This window comes from Drosophila mojavensis, unplaced genomic scaffold (genome assembly GCF_018153725.1).
Source record: "Drosophila mojavensis isolate 15081-1352.22 unplaced genomic scaffold, ASM1815372v1 contig_19, whole genome shotgun sequence".
NCBI lineage: Eukaryota > Metazoa > Arthropoda > Insecta > Diptera > Drosophilidae > Drosophila > Drosophila mojavensis.
The window spans coordinates 6,389,351-6,415,802 of record NW_025318726.1 but is presented as its reverse complement, the minus strand read 5'-3'; the positions used below and the strand labels follow the sequence as shown (position 1 = coordinate 6,415,802).

The window sequence follows — 26,452 nt, the reverse complement described above, 5'->3', positions numbered from 1 at the left end:
GAATTACTTCAAAAAACTTATAATTCACATCACATACGACAACATGACTAAAGACAAAGCCGAAAAATATTTAATTGACTATTTTTGTACAAAAACTAGTGCAATGTTTATAGACAGTGATGCAGATTTCGAAATCATTCAAAACGCACATAAAGAAATTATCAACACTAGCCACACTAAAATTCTACGAAGCCTCATTCAATTAAAAAATATAAACTCATATGCCGAATTTAAAGAACTTATTTTGAAAACCCATGAAAAACTCTTACACCCCGGAATTCAAAAAACAAATAAACTCTTCAGTGAAACTTACTATTTCCCCAACAGCCAATTACTGACACAAAACATAGTAAACGAATGTAACATTTGCAATTTAGCAAAAACCGAACACAGAAACACAAACATGCCAATGAAAATTACTCCCAGACCCGAACATTGTCGCGATAAATTTGTAATAGACATTTATTCCTCTGAAGGCAAACATTATCTTAGTTGCATAGACATTTACTCAAAATTCGCTACTCTTGAAAATATTAAAGCAAAAGACTGGATAGAATGCAAGAATGCATTAATGCGTATATTCAATCAGTTAGGAAAGCCAAAATTATTAAAAGCTGACCGAGACGGCGCATTTACCAGCTTAGCACTCAAAAAATGGCTTGAAAATGAAGGAGTAGAATTACAATTAAATACTACAAAAACAGGAATAGCAGACATAGAACGACTACACAAAACAATAAACGAAAAAATTAGAATAATCAACACTTTAAATGACGAAGAAAATAAACTCAGCAAAATAGAAACCATACTTTACATTTACAATCACAAGACTAAGCATGACACAACTGGACAAACTCCTGCACACATATTTTTATATGCGGGACAACCAAAGTTAAACACTCAAGAAAATAAAGAAAAAGTAATAAATAAAATCAACAGTGACCGACAAGAATACGAAGTCGATACCAGATATCGAAAAGGACCATTACAAAAAGGAAAACTAGAAAACCCCTTTAAAGCCAATAAAAATGTTGAAAAAATAGATCCAGATCATTACCAAATTACTAACAGAAATAGAATTACACGTTACTATAAAACTCAGTTTAAAAAATTAAAGAAAATTAACCAAATTCAAATTCCACAGGTTTCTACTTCATAATCATACTATCATTTCCCATATCCCAATTGACTTTCAATCCATTAATACAATCAAAATTATCCCATATCCTGATCATAATGGCTATCAACTCGATTACATTAGCACAACTTCTTATTATGAGAAAGATAATAAAATCTTTAATTAAGCCAAATACCATTGTAACTTGGAACATAACTTCTACAATTGTAAAACAAAATTGCCAAAAAAAAAAAAAAAAAAAAAAAAAAAATAATAATAATAATGTTAGTCTTAATATTCAGGGTAACAAAATTATAAATATCAATCAATGTAAACTGCAAATAAACGACATAATTGTAAGCGATAACTATTTTCAACTAGAAGTTGACCTTACACCATTGTATCCCCCAATAGAAATTATTAAAGTAAAACCTATAAAACATGATGACATTGTAAAAATTGTATCACAAAATAATACTTTAACATATACAATCATTGTAATCACAATAACCATATTCATAATTGTAATCCTATATTTTAAATATGTATCTTGTAACCCCATAAAATTATTTCGAACAAAATTTAAAAAACAAATTCACGAGCCCAACAAACAAACAACGCCATCAGTCGAAACAGAAGAGCAAAAACAGGAAAACACGATAATCGAGATGACACAATCAACTTTACCAAAACTTTACCCGTCTGTGTCACCTTGACTCGCAGGCTCGCCTCTTAAGGAGAGGGAAGTGACATAATCATACTGATTACGTCTACAATATTCAGAAGCTGTATGGTCGCGTCATTAAGCTGATTCGTCTTTGCAAGGCGCGCAGCTTCGTTGACCTAGGTCTAGTATTCGGATGATGTGTTGGAATTGTGTGGTGAAATGCCCAACACTGAATACTCATACACTCACACAGCCTCACACAGTGCATAATAGACAATTAGAAGTTGACGCAACATTGTTAATGTGTTGGAATTGTGTGGTGAAATGCCCAACACTGAATACTCATACACTCACACAGCCTCACACAGTGCATAATAGACAATTAGAAGTTGACGCAACATTGTTAATGTGTTGGAATTGTGTGGTGAAATGCCCAACACTGAATACTCATAAATAAATACTGCATAAATACGTGTCAATAGACCTACAATTGTTAGTCTTAAGTTGATATTCAATAAAGCAAGTTGTCATAATCCAACCTTGACTTCGTCTTTTAAATCATATTAGCGTTGCTGTTAGTATATGTCGCAGCATTTATTCGACTCGTAACAGTTTTATCTTAGTATATATGTATGTATGTATGTATGTATGCATGTACATATATACGCCCGTACAATATTTACAGCACAGGACAGGAAGAATAAAGAATTGCACATATGCATGTATGTGTGTATGTAATTGGATATGTATACATGTAAGTAAAAACATACTCATTAAACGCAGTTTATATCATTTATATATAAAATTTTACATTATCATTGTAAACTCTTTCAACAGTCATCAATCAGAAGGCCAATAATGGGATCGTCGCCAGGGTGACCGAATATGGTATTTTAAATACTTTTGGTATCAGCTCCGATTTTACTCAAAAGTATTTTAATGGTATATAGGTATTTAGTAGCATTTTTCTTCGATTTTATGGTATTATATGGTATTTTCGGTTTGGTCACTCTTTAAGTCTTAATGAATCAAATGCTTAATGCCACCACTAACCAGAGAACACATACGTACGTTAAGGTATTTTATTATAATTTGAATTTCCAGACGATTTATTTGTTATGGTATTTATAGTGGTATTTTGTAAACTTTGAAATAGTATTTTATAGTATATTTTTGAGACCAAATTGGTATTTTTCGTTTGGTCCGGCGCGGTCACACTGATCGTCGCCAAGGGATTTTCATTTTTGTGCGTTATTGGCTTGTGCGTGCATACATACATATTTGTATGTACATACCAGTGTTTAAAAAACTGCGAACCGTTTTCGCAGTTCTGTTATTGCTTGAACTGTTGCTGCGAGCATTTTCGACAGTCGCAGTCGCAGCAAAAGCAAAAACATTTCTTGATCAGCAGCGCAGCGCTTCGGGAATCGGCAGCTTCGGCAGTTTTGAGAATGCTAGAACTGTTGCTGCGAGCATTTTCGACAGTCGCAGTCGCAGCAAAAGCAAAAAACAATTCTTGATCAGCAGCGCAGCGCTTCGAACTGCGTTCACTGGCGACAGTCGCAGTCGCAGCTAGAGAAAAACTGTCGACTGCCGACAGCTTCCACAGTTTTTGCCTTGCTTTGTTTTGGTAACTTTTGTAACTGTAATTGCCGAAGTCACTTGCGGCATACTTTGTAGCAATGAAACAGATCGTAGGCGTAGTCTTGTATTAATGTGCATCCGAGCAACAGCAAAAATTGTCGCGTAATAAACAATGTGATGTTTGGAAGTATTTTGATACCAATGAGGAAGGGGACTTTGCTACATGCAAAACATGCAAAAGCAAACTTAACCCTTTATATGGCACCACGTCCGATTCTGATGCGGTTTGTTTTATTAGATAGAAAACTGAAAATGAAAACAAGTAAGAACGTTGCAGTCGGGCGTTACCGACTGCGGAATACTCATTCACATCCCATCAACAATTTAGTAGTTAAGTTTCGCTCTAATACTGTAGAATATACAGGTTTTTCCGATTTGCCACGCCCCAACTGGGCGTAGACACCTCATTTTTGGTCAGTTTTTAGAAAGAGATAACGGTACCCTAACTGCAAATTTTGAATGCTTACCCTCAAAAAATGTGAAAATTACAGGGTATTTTTCGATATGCCACGCCCCTAAAGAGGCGTAAAGATTATTTTTGGGGAATCGATAGAGGAGGCTACCAGTAACTCAACTAAATTTGAAGCTTCTAGCTATTATACTTTAGGAGATATATACTTTTGCGGTTTGCCACGCTCCCTGTGGGCGGACATATATCCGACAAAACTTTTTGGTCTTGGGTGATCAGTCCGAGTATATATACAAAATTTGAGGTCTCTGCCATCAATAGTGTCCAAAATATAGGAGAATTTAAAAAATCACTATAACTTCAGGTCCGATTTGCCACGCCCCCAATGGTCGTAGACTTATAATTTATCTTCAGACTTTATAGAATCATACCATTAGCTGACGTGCAAAATTTCAGCATTCTAGGTTTACAACTTTAGGAGATACAGTTTTATCCGATTTGCCACGCCCCCAATGGGCGTAGATATATCCGCCATAGCTCGTGATCTTGGGTGGTCAACGCGGACCTACATACCAAATTTCAGCTTTCTAGCTCTTCAACAAACATGATTTCTGGTATATCGGAAAATGCATTTTCCGATTTGCCACGCCGCTAGTGGGCGGATCGGGAAAATTTTAACACTTTATAAATCGGAGATATACACGAGTATGTGTTCCAAATTTCAAGTCTCTAGCTTCAATAGCGCCGAAATAGATTGCGTTCATACGGACAGACGGACAGACGGACGGACAGCAAGACGGACATTGCACAAAAACAATATACTGATTCACTTTCGTGAATGAGTATAAATACACTTTTTTTTGGTTTTTCAAAATTTTGATTCAGTACGATTTTATAAAGGAACAAGTAAGAAAGCTCTAGTCGAGACTGCTCGACTACGAGATCCCCTGAACCCTTGGAGCAATAGATATTTCAATAATTTTTCGCGTCTTTCAGCTTACACAAGAAACACGCACACACACACACACGCACGTACGCACACACAGGCATACATACACACACACGCATACAGACACAAACGCATACACACACTCACATACACAAACACATACACACACATACACACGCATGCGCTTACTATGAGAACTTAATTGTTTAATAACTTTTTTTATGGACGTACGATCTTCATGAAACTTTTAGATTATGATTATAACATGAATATGCATGTAATTGCCAAAGCACAAGTCTCTAGTATTTGAAATACACTTTTTACAAAAGTGAGGGTGGGGGTGAGTTTAAATGTGGGGGTACATTTTAACAAAAACCGAAATTGTATAAATTGCATATAAGCATACATTAAAAATTTGGAGACTCTAGCAATAAAGGTGTAGAAGATATAATTTTATAACTGGTTTTCAATAAGGTTTTTTATCGATAAAAAAAGATCGGGATGAGTTATCGATTTTTAATGATAAACTTGATATGCGCGCTGTAATTACGGACATTTTAAAAAAAATTTGAAGTCTCTAGCTCTTATATCTTCTGAAATCGACGCGTTCATACATACGGACAGACGGACAGACGGACGGACGGACAGACGGACAGACGGACAGACGGACAGACAGACGGACAGGGCCAAATCAACTCAGCTCGTCGCCCTGATCAAGAATATATATACTTTGTGGGGTCTGCCACGCCTCCTTCTGCCTGTTACATACATTTCAACAAAACCATTATACCCTGATTTCCCATTGAAAATGGGTTCAGGGTATAAAAAGGATTTGTTGCAGATATGCAACAGATGTGCTTAAGGGGAAAAAAATTACTCATAGTTCTCTGGGTATTTAGAAGAACGTAATATTTAATTTGGATATTCTTAAACTATTTAACATATTATTATATTTATTTAATGACTATACGACATATTATCTTAATAATATACATATTTATTAAACTTTAATTTAAGTGGAAATTTTTAAAACAATTGTTTCTCTTGTTGAAACATAAGGCCACTTCACATTTCCCACACATTACTTGCGAGAATCCCGTACACTTCGGGTACTTGCACCTTATTCGTTTTTCACCCCACAAAGGCCAATGTCCAAATTCATCCTGCCGTACCGTTCGATTTGGCACGCGTTGCGTAGGACCTCTTTGTTTTCTTTTGCTGCAATTCGTTCTCGAGCATAGAACTTCTTTTTCCCATTATTGATTTGGTATCAATTTTTGTTACCACCTCTGCAATATTTATCCGAAACTCGGAAGATCCTAAGAGTTTAGCGCTTGATGCATTCGCCTTATGAACGCGTTTGTACAAAAGCCAAGCATTACTCACTGTCAAGTCGAGTAGATGGTAAAAAATGCGAACCTGCCACCGTCTACTTCTTAGTAAAATTTTATATCTTCCAATAATGCTGTCGATCAGATCAACACCTCCCATATAGCTATTGTATTGGGCTACTGCAAAGGGTCGGTCAATCTCTACGTATTCCTTTTTGGCTTTGTTGAATCGACGTGCTTTGTCCTCTGGTAGTATTCCAGCATAGTTGGATGCCAATGATACGACTTTATTATCCACCCATGATGTTACTGATATGTCAACTCCGTCAAAATCAGCGACATATTCTACAGACGTACCCCTTGGATGCTTCTTCAAATTAATATTATCAATTGTTTTGTCATTTGGAATTCTGTTTCTTCGAATATTACCTAAAGCTAAAATTCCTTCATCCGCTAAGTATTTCAAAAGGGGTATTACAAAAGGGAATTGAAAAAATTGTCAAAATAAATTCGAAAGTTCTGATGCCTGGGCACTTCTCTGACCATTCTAACAACACAGTTTGATGCCGCACCTAGATCTGGTTCGTTAGGCAAAACTTTGTTTTCATTTCCTGAATCTATCTCAAACTTATAGCAGAAGCCTGAATGACCGCTAAGAACATAAATTCTATATCCCCATTTATGAGGCTTGTTCGGGTTGTATCTTTTCATATGATTTCTAGCTTTGGTTGAACAAATCTGTTCGTCGACACACAAAAACTGCTCCATAGGAACTTTTTTAAAATTGTTGTTAGTTCCTGGATAATTGGCCTGATTTTGAAAAGCCGATCGATATGAAATGAATTGTATGGGCTCCGAAAGCTCCATTACTTCAGGAGGCAAGGCAGTACTCGCGAGCAGCCGCAGTTGACATTCATTCGATAATAAGTTGCGTTGTCTCCATAGCAGAGATCTTTTTTGGTTGTTCTTGGGCGAACCAGTGCTATTTGAAGCAATGGTTACATCAACGTCAGCACGTTCATCTTGCTCATCAATGTCCTCATCCGTACCATCCAATTCTTCTTTGTCTGGCTCGAAATCACTTTCTTCATTGGCAGAAAAATCGAATTCGTCCTCGCTCTCCAAACTATTAAAAAATCTTGCGATTTCCGAAGGTGTCAATCCCCTTGCGGACATTATTCCTAAGTAAGAAATACTGTCTACAAAAAAATAAATATGTGTAGGTCGGCCTCAAAGAAGAACATAAAACACATAAGACAGTCCAAAATAAATTTATAGCAACACATAATGACACAAAACAACAAAAGAAGTATATAGTGACATATAAAACATAAGCACAATAAATGGTATGTTGCATAAATGCAACAAAATTGAGAGTGCAAAAAAGAAGTCCTAATAGTACTTTGTTGCATATCTGCAACATACCGATATTCAAAAGTTACTCACAATACACAACAACAACCCAAAAAACTTGATTACAAACGCATTATTAATATAGTTACCTTATTTAAAAAGTAGTTGTTCGCAAATTAAAAATTTTTGTTATTAGAAAAATTTGCAAATATAAAATTGATTTGGACACCATATACACAATTCACTAAATTGGCGGGAAATTTTAATATTTGTATGGCAAGACATGTGGACAAGTGTGACCAGCTACAAAAATCAAAAAAACACATATTCTGACTTACAAAAAAATTTGCCATACCACTTTCTTCATACCCATTGCGAAATAACTCAATTTAAACGGTATGTTGCAGATATGCAACAAGGCCGTATAAAGGGTTAAAACCAATCGAATTTCAAATTTAAAAGCTCATGTTGTCAATGTACATCATTTGAAAACGATTCCTCCTTCCGCACTGTTGGAAAACTCTTCTATTTGTTCGTCGTCTAAAATTATACGAAAAAAAAAAAATTAAAATTGAAATGAACAAAAAGCAACTAATAAGGTCATACATTGGGCTCGTTACGGAGGACTCCATACCGTTCAATGTGTTAAATTATGATAATATGCGAAATATTTATTTATTTATTTATTTTTTTTTGTTGTTGTAAAAATGTTTATATTTTATTAACAAGCTTTCTGCTACCATAGTGGCAACTTAAACTAGTTTTACATTAAAAATAATAAAAAAAAAAAAGACCTAAGATATAGACTTAGATTATATATATATATATATATATATGTTAATATTATTACTATTATTAATATGCTAATTTATTTTTATTTATTCTAATATTCTATTTTTATATTTATTTATATTTTATCGGATTATCTTTTGGGAAGATCTGTTGGGTGGCACCTTTTGAGGCGTCTCTTCCTCGGCTTGGCAGTTAGCCGTCTGGCTAATAAATTTGTATGACTGTCAAGACGTTTAAAATATCTCCCACCTTTGGGACCTTTAGATCCTTTTCGATGTCTCGAGTTCTCATATACCATGGAGCATCACATATTCGCCTCAGAACCTTTGCTTGGGCAACTCTAATTTTGTTTAGGTTGCTTTAGAAGCAATGCCGTATATTTCAAGGGCGTATCTCCAAATAGGGCTTAGAATACTCTTGTAAATCGAAGTTTTGCTACATAGTGATAGCTTGTTTTTTGAAGCAAGAAGCCACGTCATCTTTCTTGCTTTCGCCATTACTGACTGCTGTACCGTGGTAGTATGGGCCCGAAAGTTTAGTTTCCTGTCTAGTAAAACTCCAAGATACTTATATGAGCTCTTTTGTGGGATTGTGGAACCCAGCATAGTAATGCCACTACAAGACAGGGTTCTTGTCGTAAACGTGACGTTTACGCACTTGCTGGTATTGATGCCTATATTCCATTTTCTAGCCCATCCTTCAAAGCTATTCACGTAATGCTGCAAGGACTCCGTGGCTATGTTTATGCTAGGACTCCTTGTCAAGACTGCAGTATAATTCTCTCCAGACGATTTTTTGATTTTCAGTTTATTAATTTGCTGCACAATCTCTTGGAGTGTGACTGGAACTGCAGGTAGTGACATCTGAAAGGGCGTCTCTAAACTTAGCTCAACTTCTCTTCTTGTGCTGTCAGAAGTAAGATTAAATGGCTTAAATCTTTCCTCTAAGCTGTCTGCAAGGATTTCAGCTTTCTGTTGACTGGAATAACACCAGCCACCTGATAAGTTTTTTATTGGCATTTTCGGTATGGCGACCCTTTTAAACCGACTTGTTAGCTTCCAGAGTGTGTAATTGAAGGATGTATCAGGGCCCGCACTTTCTAGTATTCTATCAATTTTCTTCTGCTTGACTCTTGCAAGGACCTTTTGCAACCGGTTCAATAGCCTTGTGTAGATCTGATGGACTCGAGTATCCCCGGTTCTTGAATACTCTCTTCTTACTAGTGCTGGGAAAAGATCGAACTTACGTAGATCGATATTTCGATATTATGTATGGGTCTCAGATCGATGTATCGATATTTTCATAAACATATTTTAACTCCCAAAATTAAAAAAAAAGTTTTCATATAAAAAACAAAAGATGAATTTCTTATTAAAATTAAAAAACGTTTCATATAAACTAAACTAAACTATGTAACAAAGATTATATTATTTAATAAGATCATTTACTTCGTCCAATCATTTTTGTTTATAAAGAACAGCATATCTACTTGCTGCGGCTTGAGACAACTCCTTTTCTCATTTACTATGTGTCCAGCTTTGCTGAACATTCGTTCACTTTCTGTGGACGTTGCTGGGACGCACAAAAACTTTTTCACGCATCTTTTAAATGCGTTGTCAGTTGAGATCTGTGAAGAAATTGTTTTAATTAAAAATGATTTACTCTTATGTTATGTATTTTTACCTTCCAGTAGTCCAATGGGGAAATACTTGGTTCAACATTTTCCGTGTTAAAATATTGTTTCAATCCTATAATTGAATCTGCTCGAATGCTTCTAATTTTTTCAGATTTTTTCTTTTTTAGAAAGTCGAATAGTGGGTGGGGTTGGACTGCTGGTTTTGGTGCTGGCAGGTTAGAGGAAGATGGATGTGGCTCGGACAATGCGTTGAACATAGAGAGTTCACTTTCTAAAAATTTCTCTGCTTCGCTGACATTAAAAGGTGATAAAAATCCATCTTTCTTGAATCGGGGGTCCAGGAGAGTGGAGATTCTTGTATTTGACCGCGACTCGTACTTAAGTAGTCGGTTTCTTGTGCCATATATTAATATCGTACAAGCACGCTCACCCTCCTCAGTAGCTAGGTTGCCTTTGAGGCTTTCAAGGTTATGAAGAAGGCCACAGCATACTGGAATAACCATCGACACGGTGACCAAGCTGCTCGATGATGTGGACTTAGTCGCGTGCTCAAAGGGAGACAAAAGCTTTTCAAGGTCTTCCAAAATGACAATTTCATCCGCTGATAAGGGCGACAATGCCTTTGGAGTGTTGAGTAACACCTTACATATGGCATCTTTGGTTTCCAAAAATCTTTTTACCATGTGATAGGCACTGTTCCACCTTGTTGGGCATTCTTGCTTTAGGCTGAGTGGGTTTTCCTTATTTTGAGCCTCCCTGAATTTCGCATAAGCTATGGTACTGCTCTTAAAAAAACCCACAATTTGTTTACATTTTGCCAATAAAGGCTTTAAATTTTCATTTGCCAAACATTCTTGTACAATCAAATTAATTGTATGCGCTACGCATGGAACATTACTTTTTGAAAGAATTTCGCAAGCGCTTTTCATGTTCGATGCGTTATCAGTTACGATTGCCGTTATTTTTTGTGCAACTCCCCACTCATTGAATACATCGCGTAGAGAATTGGCAATGTTTTGTGCGGAATGATTTGTTTCTTCTTTAAGTTTTGTAGTTGACAGAACCGCTGTCCGCATCTCAAACTCTTCAGTAATGAAATGACAACTAACTGATAAATAGTTTTCATTCGCTTTTGAAGTCCAGCCGTCAGTAGTAACAGCGCAGAACTCAATCTTATCAAGAATTTCGCGCAGTTTCTGCTTCATTTCTATAAAGAGATTTGGTATGCAGACATCGCGCAATGTTCTTCTTGATGGAAGCTGGTAGCGAGGATCAAGAACTTCGACGAGATGCCGAAACCCCTTGTCCTCCACTACACAGTATGGGCGACGATCAGACGTAATGTACGTTGTAAGCGCACTGTCCAGTGTTTTTTTCCTGGCTGATGAGGCATCATATTTTTTTTGAAGAAGCGTTGAGATGGGGCCTGCAGCCTTCGACTCTTCAATGGTGCTCAAATTGGGATGTTTTCTTATTAAATGAGCAGACAAATTTGTGGTATTGCCACTTGTTTGGCATATTTGGCCACATTTTGTACATTTGGCAGTCTTGCCATCCGCACACTTTTTAAAATAATCCCATACCCCAGACATACCATATTTGGTCCTCTTACGTGGTATCTCCTCCTCTCCATTTTCCTTATCCGCGTCGCAATCTACAAACAAATGCGTGTTTGTTACATTGTTTTAAAACGCAAAAGCTGCAGACCACGTGTGTGGCTGACATAAGCAGTAAAATAATATTTACCTTCGCCATTGTCCTTGCTCTTTAAAAACTTATCCATTTCTCTACTGTAAGGTTACATTATTTTCCAGCCGGGGTCAGAGTCTCAGTCTGCCCAGGGCCATAACTCACAAGAAATTTGTAAGTAGATACGGGACGTATTGAGTTAGAGAAATGGGAGAGGGGGGGGAAGTTGTATAGGTTAGGCGACCACGTGGCCTGAGCTCGCCGACCACGCCCACGCCCACGCGTTTGCACGCGGGCCGCGATCGAGTGGCGCGATCAAGCGCACTCCAGATTGCGGAGGTCGGGGCTGCGAAAGCGTGTTGTGGAATTTTAGTGGGGTTACTACGGTCGGTAGACCGCGGATCGAGGAACGCCCAGCGTTGCCGCCGGCGCTCACTCAAGACCACGCGATTTTACTGCCAGAGTTTTAACCTTCTGGCGAACGGGATTTGCCCTCGTTCAAACTACCAGTTAGTGTTAGTTATGATTAGTAAACTAACAAATTGATTATTATACTAGCTACGAATAAATAAGCAACCATCTCTACGTACATTTCCTTACTTTATTAAACTTGTCGCCTTATAGCCTTTACATCTGCTAGTTAGTTCTATTTTCCCCTTTTGAGCGCGTCTGCTCACATCGAGAGCTCCAGACTGACTAAATACTGCACGCAGCTTTCAATCCTCTTCTGCCGCTGTGCAGATTTTACCACGCGACCAGCAATGCAATTCACCACCGCGAGCTTTCGAACTGCACGGTTGCATTGCTGATCGCGTGCCCGCCCACTCATTTGAATTTCGCTTAATTTCTAAGGCTAATCGCTACGGCACTTACATCTAATTATTAACTACTTAGTGCTACCTTACGAACTAACGCTTATTCTAATAACAACTAACTCCTATCAACTTATAAATGACTTCAAAATGTAAACCAAAATCTATATCGAAATCCACTCTTACAAACTAACTCTCATTCTAATAATACACTTCAAAATACAACCTTACTATCTACCAAATCAAAATCTGCAACAAAATCCATTTCATTTCCCTTAATCACTACAAAATCAAACTATGCCTCAAATCCTTATTCAAATCCCATTCACCATAACAAAACTCTATTTCATTCGATATCTTTACTTATTACCTACAAACATGTAAGGTGGGCAAAAAAGGCCGCCTTACACTACAACACTACCAACACCAAAATCCTAAATGAAAAGTGGGTTTACGTTAGTATTTGAATTATATTGTTAAAATAATTTGCAAATTACCTGACAGTCTTATCCCACGCTTTTAATTCAAGTGATGGGGAATTAATGGTATAGTGATGGCGATATATCAAGTATCGAAGTTTTCTACATCGATATTTTCGATGGATATGAAACATCGATATATCGTTTGCTAGATCGATCTTTTTCCCAGCACTACTTCTTACCCTTCTTTTAAGTCTTATGAGCGCGTCAGCATATGGGCGGAGAATATCTCTTCGATGTGGGATTTGTGGGCATTGGGTTACTGGAGTGGCAGAAGATGCAGCTAAAGAAACGTTTCTCATGAAGATTGAAATTGCATCTTCGATATCTTTCGGACTGTTTATTTCCATGTTGAGATTGGTTCTGCTAGCCAGTTCAGTTTGAAAAACCTCTACACATGAACCTCTAGGGAGAATATATTGCCTCTTAGATTTGTTTTGGTGTGCAGCATGCACTGTTGCTATGATAGGCAAATAATCAGAAGAGAGCTCGTACCTACTTTCAACTGTTAGCTTACTTCTCTCGATTCCAATGCTAATAAAGAAGTCCAGTGCAGATGGTGTGAGTCGGGTGTTGTACGAAAAGAAGGTTGGCTCACCAGTGGCTAGGATTTCGCACGTACTATTGGCAATGGCTTCTTGCAAATGCTTCCCTCGAGAACATGACCTGTTGTTACCCCACCAGGGATGCTTTGCGTTAAAATCACCACCAACTATGAATCTGTTGCCCAAGCTAAGAATTAGTTGCTCAAAGTCGTCTTTTGTCCAAGATTGGTTGGGAGGCAGGTATATTGCAGACAGGGATGCCAACCATCCGTCTTTTTACGTAGATCTCCGTATTTTAAAAGAGATCTACGTGCCTACGTGTGATGAGACTAAAACTACGTACTTTTAAAAAATATTGCAAAATACCCTAAAAACTACATTTTTTGGGCTTGAAATTGGAGAGAAAAAAATTAATGTGAATTTACAAAAAATGGAAATTTTAAAAAAGTGACACCGACGAAGAAGCAAACGTAACTCCAACCAAGAGGAATCGGTACCGCCAGACGCCTTTTGGCGTTATGTTTCAAACGTAAAAAAGGGAAGTTCAACCCACATGTTTAACCCAAAATTTGCTTATTTTGCCACATAGCAGTGCTAATGTTGAGCGTTTATTTTCAGAAATTAATTAGACAATTAGAAACAAATTAGACACGGAGACTTTAAAAGGCTTGCTTCACACCAAAAGTGGATTAAAGGAAAACTTAGGGACTTCTGACAAACACCTAAAATATTTTAATCGAAACATGTATAATTTTTTTTTTATTTTTATTTGTTAAAGCCGTACGGGGTAGTTTAGTAACCCCTTTGTGTGCTTTTTTGCTATTCATTCATATATTTACAAATATGTACACAATACAAAAATAATAACGACTGATAGGTTTTCTTTTCTTTTCTTCATCTTCTTCTCCTATGGGGAGAACGGAGGATTAAATCCCTTGGCTGCCTTCAGTTGAGTCTCCTTGGAGTTCGACTTACTTTTTTTTTTTTTTTTTTTTATATTTATTTTAAGCGCTGAATCTGAACAATGCAAGTATAGTACCTTAACAACACAATTAGATTATTTATATAGAACCTAACCCTCTGATGTATTCAGGAGGACTTACAAATATATATTTACAAATATCCCTAAACTAAACTTGTGAGGAGCAATATAGGTATGCACGTATGAGTGTATATGGGCGTACGTATTTGCTGTGCGTTTATATGCATATACGTGCATATACATGTTGCTCCACACAGCGACGCGAATACTGTAGGAGCGACCCTCGCACTGGAAAGGGGGGTCAAAGTCCTGTTAGAGGCGGGCGCTTTCGCTCCTACAGATTCAGCAATGGGTTCGCGTCGCACGCATGACGATCATCGGTGACCGTTAGCCGAGGTGCCGTTCGGGCCGGGTGATAGCAGTGGACGTTTTCACTCGCATGGCAACAACGGTACTTCGGCCAATGGGAGGCTGCCACGCAATTTGGCGGGAAAGTGGCGTCACCCAGATCACGCCACTTTACCGTTTTTATGGGCACGAGCAGCAGGAAGGCCCCGCTCCAGAGCCGAACAGGCCCCGTTACCACACGAGGCAGGGCCTGCGGCTGGGGTATAAAAGGCCACCAGCAGCTCCATACAGGAGGTCAAAAAAGTCAAAAGGAGTCGAAACGATACGAGAGAGTGTTGCCGTCGAAATTTATAAAAGTGAAAGTGAAGAAAGTGTCGAAATCAAGTCAACGCGAGTGGTAAAACAGGACTCCCAGGACATCGTGAGAACAGCAAGGACATCGTGGGAACAGCAAGGACATCCAGTGGGAATCCTTGCAGATCATCAGCAGGCGCCGATCAGGACATCGGTGCATATCAGCAACGTAAGCGAGGCCTGCACACCTGGGTGAGTTCGCGTAGCCGTGCGCAAGAGAAGTGCTTGTGAGTGAACGAAGCTAGCGTTGTACTGTGAGTGAGCGAGATAGTAGGAGAGATCGGCATAGCTGGCGAACCGCCAGAGTTTACAGATCCAGATCCTGGCGTTTCTCAAATCCTTACAGTGAGCTAGCGTGTTTAGCACAACACTCTCCCAGCCGGAGTGCGTTGAACCAGCGCTCAGTAGGTGTGCGTCGCTAAGCAAACCAGCGAGCCAGCATCCATTTAAATACGTGACTTGTACATTTCATATTTATTTAAGAAAATATACCACTGCGTTATAAAACCTAAACCACAAGACTAATTAATTATCGCAGGGGCTTCAACAAATAAATTTGTTGGCAACGAATCCACAGTCAGCTGAAACTAGCCCAGCTTAGACTCGGGATAAACCGAAGGTTCGTTACAAACTTATCTAATATTTTTGGCAAAACCCAAGCGTTTTAATTGCCTTAGTGGTCTCGCAGGACGCAATCTTCTCGCTAGTCTGCTCCGGTGTCTAGCCAGTCTCTCACTATATCGACTAGTGTGTCTCCCAATCTGTTCCTCCACTGTAAACAGTTTCAGATCTCGATGTAGAGTTGAGCCGCGCACATACCATGGTCAGTTTGTCAAGGGTGATGCCAAGATACTTTGCCTGCGAAGGTTGATCAAGTGTTTCGCCATCTAAACGTATAGGCGGGGTGTGGTTGATGAAGGTTTTTAGGGTGAAGCAAGTGTTGGTGGTCTTGCGTGGGTTGATCTTCATGTTCCATCTTTGGCACCATGCTACTAGTGTGTCTAGGTAGCTCTCCACTCCATTCGCAGCCTCAGTGGGACATTTTGAGCTGTATAGCACCGCTATATCGTCTGCGTAAGCAGCGAGAAGGGCTTTGCCAGGATTCTCCATGTGGCGCACGGTAGGGGAGGGTAGGTCGGCCGTGTAAATGGAGTAAAGCAGCGGCCCTAATACGCTGCCCTGAGGAACTCCAGCTCTCATCTGGCAAGGAGTCGAGTATGTGTTCCGTACTCTGACAATAAATTTCCGACCCTCCAGATACGATCGTAGAATCCCGAAGTAAGGTGCTGGGAAGAGGTTTTTGATTTTGCTGAGGAGCCCTGTATGCCAGACCCTATCAAATGCTTGCTGCATATCGACAAAAACTGCGTTGCAGTATTCCATGTCATCAAATGCCTAAAGGATGTGCCTTGTCAGCCGGTGAACCTGCTCCACAGTTCCGTGTCCTTCTCTAAAGCCAAACTGATGGTCCGGTAAGATGTGACGTTCACTGATGATATTGCCAAGACGATTGGCAATAAGTCTCTCCCATATTTTGGAAAGTGCCGACAGCAGACTTATTGGGCGGTACGATTCTGGGTCATTCTCTGGCTTTCCTGGTTTGTGGATCATTACAATCGCTGCCATCTTCCATTGCTTAGGAAAGAATTCCACCCTCAGCATAGCATTAAATATTAAAGCTATGAAGATGATCGCCCGAGTAGGGAGGGCTTTTAGCGTTGCATTGCTCAGTTTCGACTTACTGTTAGCATATTTGCTAGCCGATTTTTGTGCCGCTTCAACCGGTCATTGTACCGACTCGAGTGCTGGTTTATTGTATCAAAGACAGTGGCTAGTTTCAGGTCTCTGTGCAGTATGGTGTTTCTAATTTGAACAATGTAATTTGCTTTCTAAAACGACAAATGAAATTAATAACAACGAAGTAAAATACAGTTAATTTACAAATTTAATGGTTTATTCATTTCTTTATTGCTTAAAAAAAGTACGTATTTCAGCAACATTGTGCTACGAAAAAAACACGTAGATTTGGTAGCCTGGCTACGTAATTTTCAAATTTTGACTTGGCATCCCTGCTTGCAGAGATCTTAATGAATCCACCATGTGTCAATATGCTCACGCTGGCAGCTTGTTTATTCAGTCTTAAGATAGCTGCATTCTCCACATGAGAAATGCTCGATCGAATGAATAGAGCAGATCCGCTTTTCGCTGTTCCACTGGGGTGAGCAGCATAATATTGGTCATAACCTGGCAGGAATACTGACAAGCCGGGTCGCATGTGCGTCTCAGTAATCAGCATTATATCGATAGTATTGGCACTTATGAAAAGTTTTAGCTCTTCAATGTTCTTCGCTAAACCTCTTGCATTCCACAACCCAATTTTTATTTGTGGACTGTTCATTTTGAAATCAGTTTTAAAGCCAGGTCACGAAAGGCTTTGTTTGCCTCAATCAAATCCTGCATTAATTTGAACAGCTGATCCATTCTACTGTTTAGTTCGAATATAGCTTTTTCGAGCTCTTTGAATTTGCTACCAAACTGTTCATACTCAGTATTATCTTGCACCTGGGAGCTGACAAGTGCTGCATTCGTATTAATGTGTTTCGCCCCACGTTGTCTCGTTATGTCAGCATAGGAGAATCCAGTTCTAATTGAAGCATTAGGAATGATTTGAGATTTGACCAGTGGTATTTTACTTCTGTTGCCTTTTAGAATCCCATCTTGGGGCAATCTTGCTGGCGGCTTAAGCTTTTTGCTCAGCTCAATTCTGACTGAACAGTTTTTGGAGCTAGATATGTGATCGCCACTGCAGTTAGCACATATCGATTAGCTGTTTAGCCTGAGATCACACGAATCTCACCCTGTGTGATGATTGCCTGAGCATTTTCCACAGATTGGTTTTTTCAGGCAATAATTTCGGGTATGGCCAAAGTCTTAGCATCTGAAGCATTGCACCAAATCTTTGCTAAACTTTGCTTTAGTAACTGACACCCTGTGCCTTCCAATTTGCGTAATATTAAGTGCCTCACCAACGTTTTGACTCTTCTTTAAGTTTACGTAGAACAAGCTCTGTCTAGTTTTTAGGTTTATTATGTCTTCGTCATCCTCTGGGTTAACTTCAATGTTACGCCAGTCCGGCTTTCTGGGGCAATAGATGCTCTTGACTGCGTATCCTTTTTCCGTGAACGTGCGTTCAATTAATTGTTTAGGCACATTAGGGTGGATACCTCTTACAATTACCCTGTATGGGGTATCCTCACTCAATTGATGGTGCCAAAACTCACAATTTTTCGCCGTCAGAATTCTAACAATTGCGCGAAAGCTTTCTGAGTGCTTAGCGTATATACGCGACACACCCGATTTGGATGTACGAATGTCGTATTCATCAACTGGGACTACGGCATTGATTTCTTCTTCAAGCTTGTCTATTTTGTTCACTTGAGGCACACATATAGCTGGAGGCTTGGGTGCTCTGCTTACTTGCTGTTCTTTGCCAGACTCACTAACTTGATCGTCCTGGTTTTCTTCTTCCAGATCTATTATAGCATCTACTTCCTCAGAAAGCGCTGCAAAGCGATTGTTGCTTAATGCAGCAGTTGCAGAAGGAGACGCTGTCTTTGTAGGCTCCTTCAGTTGGCCAGTAGCTTGAACTTTTGCCTTACGATATGAATTGGATACATGCGCTCCACCTTTCCGCTTCTTGCTTACGCCTAATTGGAATGGGCATTTGGTATTTAGTGAAGCTATATGTGCCAGGGTGTCATTCAGTGTCTTATTGCCAGCAAACATAGTTGAGCAAACGTTAGACCCTCCAGTGGCCGCCACAGTGTAAGTGGAAGTGGAAGCGCAGCTTGCTTGGGTCGTAGTTATAGTATTTGTGTAGTTTGTATCACTACTCGTTACAGATGAGTTGGATATATTTGTTAGCACCCCATTGCTTAGAAGCTGGGTGCGTAAGTGCATAGTAGCAGGGTCAGCGTACGATATCTTCCTCATCGTCTCTGTCTTCGAGCTTCTCTCACTAAGAAGCGAGCCAGACGACAAGTTCTCATCCCTAATTACAATTGCTTCTATTTAACTAGTTAAATAGGCAATTGTAAATAGCTTCAGCAGTTCGAAAAATCTGTATATGCAAGATAAAAGGGTGTCGACCTCTCGCTAGAGCGGAGCGCAGGGCGAGGGGCAAGCGAAACACCGCCAAAGTCTCTCTCTTTACTGTAAATTACCGTAATCTGCAGCCGCCACCGCTCAGCAGTGGCTAAAGCTAGGTACACACGATGCAAACAATTTGCAGCAAGTTGATTGCTGCAATCAAATTTGCACGTTTGAACACGAGTGCAAACATTTTGCTGCTTGTCGTCTGAACACTGAATTTTACCGTTAGCTTGGTTGCGTCAGTTGTTTGCTTGTTTGCATGTGCTGTTTGCTTTCAGCCGCAATATTGCAGCAAGCAAAGCAAAATGTGGGATCGCGAGAAAATTGAATTAATTGAATTGTACGAGAATTTTTGAATTTTATGGGATGTTTCTGTTGTGGAATGAGCATTTGAAGCATTTGACCTAACGGTAAACACAGTCGTCGGCTGATCGCACATTTGTCTCTAGAATAAGAAACCGAATGTTCTGGATTATGTACATGCATACATTCCATATGAAATAGACGTAAACATAGAAGCATAAGGAGACATCCAGAACATTCGATACGTAATAGAAGTAAGTATATAAACATGCTGTAAATCGAGCCAGAGCTCATTTCTGTAAGTTCATTGTGTAAGATCAATGTCAGTGTGTCGGCTCGGTCAGTTAAGTTCAAATCGTCGCGGTACGTGAAGTAGTGTACTTGTTATTGAATATTTTTGTTGTGTTAAATAAACTTATTGCGTTGCACCTACATATACCGTGTTTCATTTAAGAAAACCTCAACAGTTTCGTCAGCAGACTTTAAAAATAATTATAAAAAGCAAAATACTTATCGCGAAATTGCTAAAAAAAAAAATTTACTTTTTCTAATAAAAAATTGAAATCACTGACTGACATGCGAAAATTGTAATTGTTTTTTTCATGACCATATGGTAGCTGTTTTAAAAAGTTCTGATGCACTCCTTTTTCATCTCTTTTAGAAATCCACTCTTTCACTTTGATCTTCTAATTTTTTTTGTTTTATCAAAATTGCTAATATAGCAGCAGCAGCAACTCTCGATTGTTGTGCCGACATAATATAAACACGTCGTTATTCCTTGAATTTTTCAATTCAACTGAACTACCAAATGAGTGTCACTTGCAAGCAGTGCAAACAAAAACAAAAAATGAAAACACGTGTAGACATTAATGCAATATATTGCACGAAATAGTCATGCAAAAGTTTGCGTGCAAAACAAAAATTGATTGCAGCAAGTAATTTGCATGCAATATTTGCATTGGTGTGAACATTTGTGCAAACTTTTGCAAGAAATTATTTTCAACTTGCTGCAAATTGTTTGCATCGTGTGTACCTAGCATAAAAATAGATCGCGTTTCGTTTTAGGTGTCACTCAAACAAATTGTAACAAGCTTATCACAATGCACGTCTGATGCAATCGACAAGCGCTTGCAGACTGAAATATTTTAAACCCAATTTGTGACGGCTTCAAGGCAACCGACGGAAAATCAAATCAAAAACAAGTAAGAAAGCTCCAGTCGAGACTGCTCGACTAGGAGATACCCTGAACCCTCTAAGCTGATATTCTAATCTTTCTGCACTTCTTTTATGCACACATACATACACATGCATACACACGCACGCATAAGCCTGCGCTCTGCTAACTGCGAAGTAGGCAGCGACTGCGCTTGGGCTGCGCTGCAGTGTGGGCAATATTATGAGAATTTATTTGTCGAATAATTTCTTTTGTAGACATACGATCTTAATGAAACTTTCAGAGTGTAATCATATGGTGAATATATGTCTACACTCCAAAGCACAAGTCTAGTACTTGAAATGCGTTTTTTACAAATTGGGGGAGAAAGGGGCGTGGTATCCAAAATCTGTAAATTAAAAAATCTTTGTATTCATTAACTTTATATACAACGCAAATTTGAAGTCTCCAGGTCTAAAAGTGTTCAAATTAGGCTAAAAAACAAAATCAAATTTTCGATTATTCTCGATAAAAAAGTTATCGGACGATTTATCGAAAAAATATGATAAACTTGTACTGCCTATGGCACACACGAGTATGCATGCCAAATTTCAGCTCTCTAGCTCTTGCAACTTCTGAGATCGAGGCACTCATACGGACGGACGGACGGACAGACGTACAGGACTATATCGACTCAGCTCGTCGCGCTGATCAAGAATATATATACTTTGTGGGGTCTGCCACGCCTCCTTCTGTCCGTTACATACTTTTTCACAAAACCATTATACCCTGATTTCCCATTTTCAATGGGTTCAGGGTATAACAAGTAAGAGGACTCTAGTCGAGACTGCTCGACTAGGAGATACCCTAAACCCTCTAATCTGATATTCACTCTGCACTTCTTTTCGGCACACATACATACACACGCACGTATTAGAACGCGCTCTGCTAACTGCGCAGTAAGCAGCGACTGCGCTTGGGCTGCGCTGTAGTGTGGGCAACATAATAAGAATTTCTTTGTTGAATAATTTAATTTCTAGACGTACAATCTTAATGAAACTTTCAGAACATAATCATAATGTTCAAATGTATGTACATTCCAAAGCACAAGTCTCTAGTACTTGAAATACGTCTTTTACAAAGGTGAGGGTGAGGTGGTGGATATAAGGGTGGGGGGGAAATTACAACAAAAATCGAAATTATATAAAATATATATAAGTCTACATTTAAAATTTGGAAGCTCTAGCTCTAAAGGTGTAGGAGATATAATTAAATAACTAGCAATTGATAAGGTTCTTGATCGATAATAAAATATCGGGAGTAGTTATCGATATTTAAAGAAAAACTTGATATGCGCGTGATATACACGGACCTAGGAAAAAAAATTTCAAGTCTCTAGCTCTTATATCTTCTGAAATCGACGCGTTCATACATACGGACGGACGGACGGACGGACAGACAGACGGACAGGGCCAAATCGACTTAGCTCGTCGCCCTGATGAAGAATATATATACTTTGTGGGGTCTGCCACGCCTCCTTCTGCCTGTTACATACTTTTAACAAAACCATTATACCCTGATTTCCCATTTTCAATGGGTTCAGGGTATAATAAAACAAGTAAGAAAGCTCTAGTCGAGACTGCTCGACTACGAGATCCCCTGAACCCTTGGAGCAATAGATATTTCAATACTTTTTCGCGACTTTCAGCTTACACAAAAAACACGCACACACACACACACACGCACGTACGCACACACAGGTATACATACACACACACGCATACAGACACACATACACACACACACACATACAAACACAAACGCATACACACACACACATACACACACACATACACATACAAGCAACCACGCATAAACACGCATGGGCTGCAGTGTGCGCTTACTATGAGAACTTAATTGTTTAATAACTTTTTTTATGGACGTACGATCTTCATGAAACTTTTAGATTATGATTATAACATGAACATGCATGTAATTTCCAAAGCACAAGTCTCTAGTATTTGAAATACGCTTTTTACAAAAGTGAGGGTGAGGGGGTGAATTTAGAGGTGGGGGGTAAATTTTAACAAAAACCGAAATTGTATAAATTGCATATAAGCATACATTAAAAATTTGGAAGCTCTAGCAATAAAGGTGTAGAAGATATAATTTTATAACTGGGTTTCGATAAGGTTTTTATCGATAAAAAAAAGATCGAGATGAGTTATCGATTTTTAATGATAAACTTGATATGCGCGCTGTAATTACGGACATTTAAAAAAAAATTTGAAGTCTCTAGCTCTTATATCTTCTGAAATCGACGCGTTCATACATACGGACAGACGGACAGACAGACGGACAGAGCCAAATCAACTCAGCTCGTCACCCTGATCAAGAATATATATACTTTGTGGGGTCTGCCACGCCTCCTTCTCCCTGTTACATACATTTCAACAAAACCATTATACCCTGATTTCGCATTGAAAATGGGTTCAGGGTATAAAAATATATAATCGCCATTATAAATAATTAAATTATTAAAATGTTGTTAATTTTCATTCATTTCGTTCATGACGCACAAAGCAAAGCAAAAACTGTGGAAGCTGTCTGCTGTGCTGTTCGGCAGTCGACAGTTTTTCTGTAGCTGCGACTGCGACTGTCGCCAGTGAACGCAGTTCGAAGCGCTGCGCTGCTGATCAAGAATTGTTTTTTGCTTTTGCTGCGACTGCGACTGTCGAAAATGCTCGCAGCAACAGTTCTAGCATTCTCAAAACTGCCGAAGCTGTCGATTCCCGAAGCGCTGCGCTGCTGATCAAAAAATGTTTTTGCTTTTGCTGCGACTGCGACTGTCGAAAATGCTCGCAGCAACAGTTCAAGCAATAACGGAACTGCGAAAACTGTTGGCTGCAGAAGCACAGCACAGACAAAATTTTACGACTGTTGCTGCTGTGACTGTCAGCTTTTCAAACACTGGTACATACATATGTATGCATATGTGCATAGTGCCCTCATATAATTTATACTGTTATTAATAAATAATCGTTGTTTTTGTACATATGTACATACATGCATATTTATATGAAAGCATAGAAAGAGCCCAGAGCCAGGCACCAAGAGGCCCAGGCAGCAAATGCTAATATTTTTTATGCGCATCTACACTCTCATACCCTTCCCAATAATAATCATCGAAACGCTTACAGTTTGTTTGCATGAGCGTGGCAAACGCTTTAAAATTTTGGTATACTCTTCGCTGAAAAGGAAAAAGCTGGGATCGTCGCGAACAAAAATTTCAATTTTTGTGCGCCGCTGAGAGTGATGATTTCAGCGACCATAGAGAGCGAGAGAGAGAAACTGAGAGAGAGAGAGTAGGACAAATGGCCCATAGATGTGCTTCATACATAATCACGACCATTTCGACTGAGCGACAGGCAGCAAATGCTACGCACACAGGCCACAAATGCTCACACATGTTTCCAGAGACTGCAAGTGTCTGTGTACTTGCCCGTCGCGAAATCATATTCTTTATGCGTATGCCCGCTTTCATACCCTTCCCAAGAATAACCATCGAAACGCTTACATTTTGTTTGCATGTTTCGCGAAAAATTTTCAATTTCTGTGCGCTACTGCTATTTGAGAGACCATAGAGAGAGATAGAGTGAGAGAGAGAGTAGGACAAATAGCGCATAGCCGTGCTTCATTTATGTAAGAATGGCACCATTTCGTTTGAGCGCACTGGCTTTGTCGTGCAATATTTTCACTGCTCGAGCCTCAAGAGACTGAGCCGAGCAAATACAAAGTTGTCTAGTCTCTTCAGCGAATTTTTCCGTCGTGGAAAAAAGTTCTTCTAGATGTCTAGTTTATGTGTTCTCTGGTTAGTGACATAGACTAGGCATGTAGAACAAACTTTTTCAACACAGAAAAATCTGTCTAGTAGCTACAGGGATGCCAAGTCAAAATTTGAAAATTACGTAGCCAGGCTACCAAATCTACGTGTTTTTTTCGTAGCACAATGTTGCTGAAATACGTACTTTTTTTAAGCAATAAAGAAATGAATAAACCATTAAATTTGTAAATTAACTGTATTTTACTTCGTTGTTATTAATTTCATTTGTCGTTTTAGAAAGCAAATTACATTGTTCAAATTAGAAACACCATACTGCACAGAGACCTGAAACTAGCCACTGTCTTTGATACAATAAACCAGCACTCGAGTCGGTACAATGACCGGTTGAAGCGGCACAAAAATCGGCTAGCAAATATGCTAACAGTAAGTCGAAACTGAGCAATGCAACGCTAAAAGCCCTCCCTACTCGGGCGATCATCTTCATAGCTTTAATATTTAATGCTATGCTGAGGGTGGAATTCTTTCCTAAGCAATGGAAGATGGCAGCGATTGTAATGATCCACAAACCAGGAAAGCCAGAGAATGACCCAGAATCGTACCGCCCAATAAGTCTGCTGTCGGCACTTTCCAAAATATGGGAGAGACTTATTGCCAATCGTCTTGGCAATATCATCAGTGAACGTCACATCTTACCGGACCATCAGTTTGGCTTTAGAGAAGGACACGGAACTGTGGAGCAGGTTCACCGGCTGACAAGGCACATCCTTTAGGCATTTGATGACATGGAATACTGCAACGCAGTTTTTGTCGATATGCAGCAAGCATTTGATAGGGTCTGGCATACAGGGCTCCTCAGCAAAATCAAAAACCTCTTCCCAGCACCTTACTTCGGGATTCTACGATCGTATCTGGAGGGTCGGAAATTTATTGTCAGAGTACGGAACACATACTCGACTCCTTGCCAGATGAGAGCTGGAGTTCCTCAGGGCAGCGTATTAGGGCCGCTGCTTTACTCCATTTACACGGCCGACCTACCCTCCCCTACCGTGCGCCACATGGAGAATCCTGGCAAAGCCCTTCTCGCTGCTTACGCAGACGATATAGCGGTGCTATACAGCTCAAAATGTCCCACTGAGGCTGCGAATGGAGTGGAGAGCTACCTAGACACACTAGTAGCATGGTGCCAAAGATGGAACATGAAGATCAACCCACGCAAGACCACCAACACTTGCTTCACCCTAAAAACCTTCATCAACCACACCCCGCCTATACGTTTAGATGGCGAATCACTTGATCAACCTTCGCAGGCAAAGTACCTTGGCATCACCCTTGACAAGCGTCTAACATTTGGTCCTCATGCAAAAACTGCGGTGGCTGGTCAACAGACGCAGCACCATGTCACTCAGAGCTAAGAGAGCGGTTTATGTCCACTGTGTAGCCCCAATTTGGCTCTACGGTGCGCAGATTTGGGGAATGTGCGCAAAATCAAACTATAAACGAATACAGGTCCTGCAAACTCGTGTATTGCGGCAAATTACAAACTGACCATGGTATGTGCGCGGCTCAACTCTACATCGAGATCTGAAACTGTTTACAGTGGAGGAACAGATTGGGAGACACACTAGTCGATATAGTGAGAGACTGGCTAGACACCGGAGCAGACTAGCGAGAAGATTGCGTCCTGCGAGACCACTAAGGCGATTAAAACGCTTGGGTTTTGCCAAAAATATTAGATAAGTTTAGTTTAGGGATATTTGTAAATATATATTTGTAAGTCCTCCTGAATACATCAGAAGGTTAGGTTCTATATAAATAATCTAATTGTGTTGTTAAGGTACTATACTTGCATTGTACAGATTCAGCGCTTAAAATAAATATACAAAAAAAAAAAAA

At 39.3% G+C, this 26,452-nt stretch overlaps 1 protein-coding gene across 2 annotated transcripts; it reads right to left on the bottom strand.

Moving 5' to 3' along the window:
• Positions 1-9,682: 9,682 nt before the first annotated feature.
• On the bottom strand, positions 9,683-11,858 carry LOC122756870 (E3 SUMO-protein ligase ZBED1-like). 2 transcript variants are annotated; one of them, XM_044007643.1, is made up of 3 exons: positions 11,645-11,828; positions 9,946-11,552; positions 9,683-9,889 (listed from the first exon to the last, which is right to left on the bottom strand). In XM_044007643.1, exons 1-3 carry the CDS (start codon positions 11,679-11,681, stop codon positions 9,707-9,709), a joined length of 1,827 nt encoding a protein of 608 aa, XP_043863578.1. In that variant the 5' UTR covers positions 11,682-11,828; the 3' UTR covers positions 9,683-9,706. The 2 variants fall into 2 exon arrangements, with proteins under 2 accessions (XP_043863578.1, XP_043863579.1); XM_044007644.1 differs by lacking the exon at positions 9,683-9,889 and having other exon boundaries at positions 10,610-10,693; positions 10,905-11,552; positions 11,645-11,858.
• Between the last annotated feature and the right edge of the window lie 14,594 nt (positions 11,859-26,452).

Excerpts from the sequence above, each read along its gene's own strand:
- LOC122756870 (XM_044007643.1), bottom strand. The coding sequence starts at position 11,681 with ATGGATAAGTTTTTAAAGAGCAAGGACAATGGCGAAG. Across the intron at positions 11,553-11,644 it reads GAGCAAGGACAATGGCGAAG|ATTGCGACGCGGATAAGGAA; the intron begins GTAAATATTATT and ends ATTTGTTTGTAG. Across the intron at positions 9,890-9,945 it reads CCCCATTGGACTACTGGAAG|ATCTCAACTGACAACGCATT; the intron begins GTAAAAATACAT and ends ATTTCTTCACAG.